Source organism: Neomonachus schauinslandi, chromosome 12 (genome assembly GCF_002201575.2).
Source record: "Neomonachus schauinslandi chromosome 12, ASM220157v2, whole genome shotgun sequence".
In the NCBI taxonomy this organism is placed as follows: Eukaryota; Metazoa; Chordata; class Mammalia; order Carnivora; family Phocidae; genus Neomonachus; species Neomonachus schauinslandi.
The window spans coordinates 690,020-695,158 of NC_058414.1; the positions used below are offsets into that span (position 1 = coordinate 690,020).

Consider the following 5,139-nt stretch of genomic DNA (forward strand, 5'->3'; position numbering starts at 1 on the left):
CAGCCCTCCGGGCCACCTCCGAGCGGTGCGGTGAAGTAGGAAGTGGGTTCTGGGCCCAGGGAGGGGCTGCCCTCCCCCCTTGCCGCTCCCTCCCGAGGGGCTCTGACCCCGGCTTCCTGGTTCCCGCACCCAGAGGGCGGGCACGCCTGACAGTGAGCCGGGTGCTCTGGAGGGTTCCTGTTGGCTTCCTCAGTAAGCTCTGACCCTCTGTGGTCTCCGTGCCTACCCCTCACCCCAAGCAGGGGCGTCACCTCTGTGGCCTGACGCCGTCACGGCTATCAAACCTCTGTTAACAGCCAGAGCTGCACACTAGGTGCATCTTCGCTTGGTACCTTGTATCTTGATTAAAAAGTGGGAAATGCTGGTGCCCAGGCCTTTGGGGCGGGGCCTCGGGTAACATTCTTCAAAATGTGCAAGACCACAGCAGGATGTAAATGGCAAAACCAGCTTCACGTCACACTGCACTGCAGGGCTGGCGGTCTGGTTCCTCAGACTGAGATTCGGAGTCGGGGGGCAGGCCCAGACCTCTGCATGTTACCCAGAAGGCTGTCCCTGAGGTCCCCGCCTGTCCCACCTGGTTCCTCACAGCACTGTTAGAAGCCGCAGACTGGCTGGCTCAGGTTTGTCTCCAGACAGCCTCCTTGACCCCATGGCATCCTCCAGGCGGGCAGTTCTCTCTCAACCCCTCCCCCCCGCAGCCGGGGAGGCCAGAGTATTTGCCAAAAGTGAGTCATCCACACGCTGCCTGGGGGTTTCTGTACTCAAGAGGCTCTTGTAATAATTGCCTTTCAACAAGCCCGCTTTTTAAACTGAAAAAATTGACACGCAAGTTAAGGTTTTTTTTTTACCCTTTCAAATTCATTAGGATGAATACATACCCAGTAAGATTGGGAAGTGCTTATTCAAAAGCCTCATAATCCAGGCCCGCGCCCTTGTGCACCATCCCAAGGGGCTGTTGGCCTGACCGTTCCCTCAGGATTCATTCATCCTCCCAGCTCTGGGGATCCCCTCTGCAACCCCCTCTGGGGCTGGTGCTTTTGAAGGGCTTTTCCACACCAACGCTCCGGAGAATCTGGTCCCGGGTTTTTTTTTTTTTTTTTTTTAAGATTTTATTTATTTATTTGACAGAGAGAGACACAGCGAGAGAGGGAACACAAGCAGGGGGAGCGGGGGAGGGAGAAGCAGGCTTCCCGCTGAGCAGGGAGCCCGATGCGGGGCTCAATCCCAGGACCCTGGGATCGTGACCCGAGCCGAAGGCAGACGCTCAACGACTGAGCCACCCAGGCGCCCCTGGTCCCGGGGTTTTACTTCCTCAACCTCTCAACCCATGGGTTCCTCTAGCCCAGGGTTTAAATTGAAAGGAACAACTCAGCCTGTGCTCTGAAACTGCAACTTGATAGGATTTTCACGTCACTGGATAGTTTTGGGTTTTTCCTGGTAGAAATGTCAAGACCGTTCTGAGGTTGGGGATTTGGCCCGTGGGCGGACCTTGCTGTTGGGCTTTAGCCCCTGCCACCGTGACCTTGAGCCTAACTGCGGGGTCTGCACCTAGGACTTACGGCCCATGCCTCCTTTGTCCCAAGGCTGGGAGAACATTGCATGTCTTTTCCCTGCCTGGTCTGTCTCCCCTCCTCTTGGGTGGGACAAACCCCTTGGAGGATTTCAGTTGGGGCACCAAGCAGGAGGGCAGGGGGCTGCTGGGGACCCCACCCTGGCCCCTGCTGATGCCAAGCCCCCTCCAGTTCCCCTGCTCACTGAAGACTCAGGTCCAGCTCATCTCAGGACATGCAGAACTGCAGGTTGCTGCAGGGAAGAGCCCCACCAGGGCACCTCGGAGGCCACCTCCCGCTCTTCCCATCAGGGTGTGTGTATGTGTGTTGGGGGTGCAGCTGCCATGACATCAGGAACAAACCGAATGTAAAAGTGTCCGGCTGTGCCTGGATGTGTTACTTTTCAAATGAAGCCAACCGGGCATGTACATCACTCCCACACGGACACACTTGTGTGTGCCCACGTGTGAAGGTGAGCCTCGCTTCCAAGTCTGACCTGCACTAGGGAGGAGGACAAGAGGCAGATGAGCCTGTCAGGCAGCAGAACCCATCCAGGATCCCCAGGGCAAGCTCCCGATGGCAGGTGTTGGTAGTCCATCACCTACTCGGCACTCTGCAAACACCCGGGCGTCAAGCAAGGACACACCTCGGGGCTGAAGGAGTTTGGCCGCCACTCCCTTCACGGCCAGGGCTCCCGCTCCTTGTATTTAGCACACGGAAAGGAGACACAAGCCGATCGCAGCACACGCTGAAAAGACTGTTTATTAACCACCCCTTGTTTCCCGCACAGAAGGTCAGAGGGGCCTGGGCCCCGATGCAGAGCAAGAATCCTCGTTTCCGGAGCACTGTGGCACCCAAACCTGGGGGCAGAGAAACGTCAGTCAGATGTGCACACCAGGCCCTGAGCTGCCCACTCCCCAGCCTGGGCCCGAACCGGAAACCCCCCTCTCCTCCCTGAACGGGAGCCGGTGAGGACGCATACCTGCTTAGACAGAAGGGGGCACGAGAGCCGCTCAAACCCAGCTGCACCCTCACGGGGCATGTCCGTGTGCAGGCCACACCCCAGGGTCCACTTCCTCAGGCATGAGGAGGAGGCACGTGGAAACAGCTTGGAGGCTGGCTGTGAAATCAAGTGACATGAGCACACAGCCAGGGACTAAACACTGGTTGCCACAGAGAGACGGAAAGGAACTAAAAGGAACTGAACCCGGATCCCCCTTCTGACCCCACAGTGGGCTGAGGTCTCTGTGACGGGACGTGGCAGCAGCCTGACCTTCCCAGGCCAACATACCACTGACCCAGCAGGGTCCTGGGGAAAAGGCTGCAGGTGAAATCCAAAACCACAGAGTCCACCAATGCTGGGCCCCAGGAGTCCAGGTACTAGACCATTGCTGTGCAAAAAGAGTCTCATAAGCTTGAAGGCAATGAACCTCTGGAACTCAATCACCTGACTTGAGATGGGAAGGCCAGAGCAAGTCGAGGGTTTTGAAATTCTTCTGGGGGCGGGGGCTCATGGAAATGAACAGAAGACAGGCCTCTGCAGCATACCTACTGCTGCAGACCCCAGATCACCCCGCAGACACGGACCAGGCCACCTCTCGGCGCTCTCCAGGCTCTGGCACCTGGGGATTCCTGCTGCTGGAACAGCGGGGGAGGGCAGACACCACGTGTCCTGTGCTGGGGCAGGGACCCAGAGCAGAGCCTGCTGGGGTGGGGGGTGCCGGTCAGAAACGGACAAAGGTCTGATGTATACCCTGCCCCCCCCCCCGACAAGGTAGCCCCCCAGTTTCAGGGATGCTGGCAGGGCACGTGAGGCTCCCCGATTAGAGACAAAGTTGATTCTTCCCACAGGGTGACACAGGGGAGCCAGGGGGCACCCAGCACATGCGGTGGCCGTGCGGTCCAGGAAAGCCAGACCTCTCCCAGCAGAGAGCAGGCCTGCTCTGGAGGGAGGCACTACCTTGTCCATCCGCGGCTGTTTGCTACTCCAACATCCTTGAAAAGATGGGCCGAAGTTCAGCCAACGCCTTGCTCCCAGGACTGCAGACACAGGAGCCTCAGGGAGCGTCCCCCGAGTGCAGCTCACAGGCCAGTGTGTTCAGCGTCTGCACCTGGACTGAAGAGGCAGACCCCAAGTTTGCCAGAAGCCTCGAGCGCGACGGAGATGTGGCGTGACCGGCCACCCAGAGGAGCCAAGAGCTACGCCGCCCTGCCATGAGCATCCTGGCCCACCCCTGACCACACCCAGCGGCGCTCAAACTCAGGCAGGGACCCAAGGGCACCCCCTCCCACCTACGCTTCCCACCCGCTTCCAGATTCCACTGCTCCGTCCAGGTCAGGAATCTGGAAAGGAGCACAGGGTGGGCCTGGAGGGGCCTGGCATTCCATCGCAACCTGCGATTTTCTGGCTGGGCGACCCTGGGCTCCTGTTCTGTACTGGACCGAGACCACCTCGCGGTGGTGCTCAAAGATCTGAGCTGGGCGAAGAATGAAGGTTTAGGAGGTAGGACACAAGCAGGAGTGTCTTCCCCTGCCGAGCCCTCCCCACGCGGCAGCCCTGCTTAGCACTTCCCAGCACCTGCCATGCGAGTACTGAGAGTAAGAAACCGAACTCGAAGGCCTACTGAGCTTCACCCAACGGTACGTGGCACGTGGCCACCAAACCAGACACGGACACCTGTCTGAAATTTCTATAACCTTGCTCTGGACGGAGCAGGGCAAGGCCTCAAACCGTTTCAGGATGCTCTCGCAAGCACTGCAGGAATGCACAGGGTCACCCCAGACCCGAGCACGCTGGAGGCTTGCAGCCCACATGCCCCGGGCACACAGCGGACACTCGGCACCGGGGGCTGAGCGGGAAGCGGTCGCGGGGCAGATCGGGGCTCCAGGTCGGGCAGCCCTAGCGAGCGGGCCGGACGGCAGCAGCGCCCTTCCGCGGTGCCCCCGCGGCCCCGACACCCCGGAGCAGAAGCCCCTCGAGCCGCAAGCCCACGGGGTACCCGTACGCCCAGCCATTACCCAGAGCGGCCTCTCCCTGCAGTCTTCCCGGCACGGAGGCCGCCGCTCCGCTCCTACTCCGCAGCCGCGGGCCGGGCGGGTTCCGCGAGGGCTTCCCGCGACAGCCGGGGGCCGGGCACCGCCGCGAGGGGGACAGGCGGTCAGCGCACGCCGCGGTCGGCCGACCCCGGGTCCCCGCCCGGCGGCAGCCGCGACCCCATCCCTCGGAAGCTCGGCCGGCGCCCCGCCGCGGCCCGCACCGCGGCCGGAGCTCACCCGGGGGCGGGCGCCGCCTGGAACCCCGACGACCTCGGACGGCATCGGATGCCCGCGCCGCCCCGAAGCGGCCTGCCGCCGGAGACGCATGGAGCCCCCACGCACACCCGCGCGCTGCGTCATCACGCAGCCCCCCGGAAGCCGGCCGCAGTGACGTCACGCGGGCGCCGGGCGCGCGTGCGACCGCAGGGAGGACGCGGGCGGAAGTCCCCTAACGGCTGAGGGGGGCCGGTCGGAGAGCCGGCCGCCGCGTTCACCTCGGGGCGCACGCCGCCGGGGCCGCCGCTGCACTGCCGGCTGCGGACTGGTGCGCGTC

The 5,139-nt window shown here is 62.0% G+C and overlaps 1 protein-coding gene and 1 non-coding gene across 6 annotated transcripts; both read right to left on the minus strand.

The window, feature by feature from the left end:
* Positions 1–2,294: 2,294 nt before the first annotated feature.
* On the minus strand, positions 2,295–4,935 carry LOC110592667. 5 transcript variants are annotated; one of them, XR_006541060.1, is made up of 5 exons: positions 4,824–4,935; positions 3,511–3,666; positions 3,103–3,255; positions 2,533–2,670; positions 2,295–2,410 (listed from the first exon to the last, which is right to left on the minus strand). XR_006541060.1 is itself a non-coding variant. In XM_044920135.1 (4 exons), exons 1-4 carry the CDS (start codon positions 3,517–3,519, stop codon positions 2,345–2,347), a joined length of 366 nt encoding a protein of 121 aa, XP_044776070.1. In that variant the 5' UTR covers positions 3,520–3,881; the 3' UTR covers positions 2,295–2,344. The 5 variants fall into 5 exon arrangements, 1 of the variants encoding a protein (XP_044776070.1); XR_006541059.1 differs by lacking the exon at positions 4,824–4,935 and adding an exon at positions 4,569–4,677; XM_044920135.1 differs by lacking the exon at positions 4,824–4,935 and having other exon boundaries at positions 3,511–3,881.
* LOC123326439 lies at positions 4,226–4,357 on the minus strand. The gene has a single exon (XR_006541099.1). It is a non-coding gene; the product is annotated as a small nucleolar RNA SNORA9 (small nucleolar RNA).
* Positions 4,936–5,139: the final 204 nt, after the last annotated feature.

Bases quoted from the DNA above. Each gene is read 5' to 3' on its own strand.
- LOC110592667 (XM_044920135.1), bottom strand. The intron at 2,671-3,102 runs GTAGGTATGCTG...TTGATTTCACAG, and splicing joins GTGATCTGGGGTCTGCAGCA to CCAGCCTCCAAGCTGTTTCC. The intron at 2,411-2,532 runs GTATGCGTCCTC...CTCTGCCCCCAG, and splicing joins GCCCCCTTCTGTCTAAGCAG to GTTTGGGTGCCACAGTGCTC.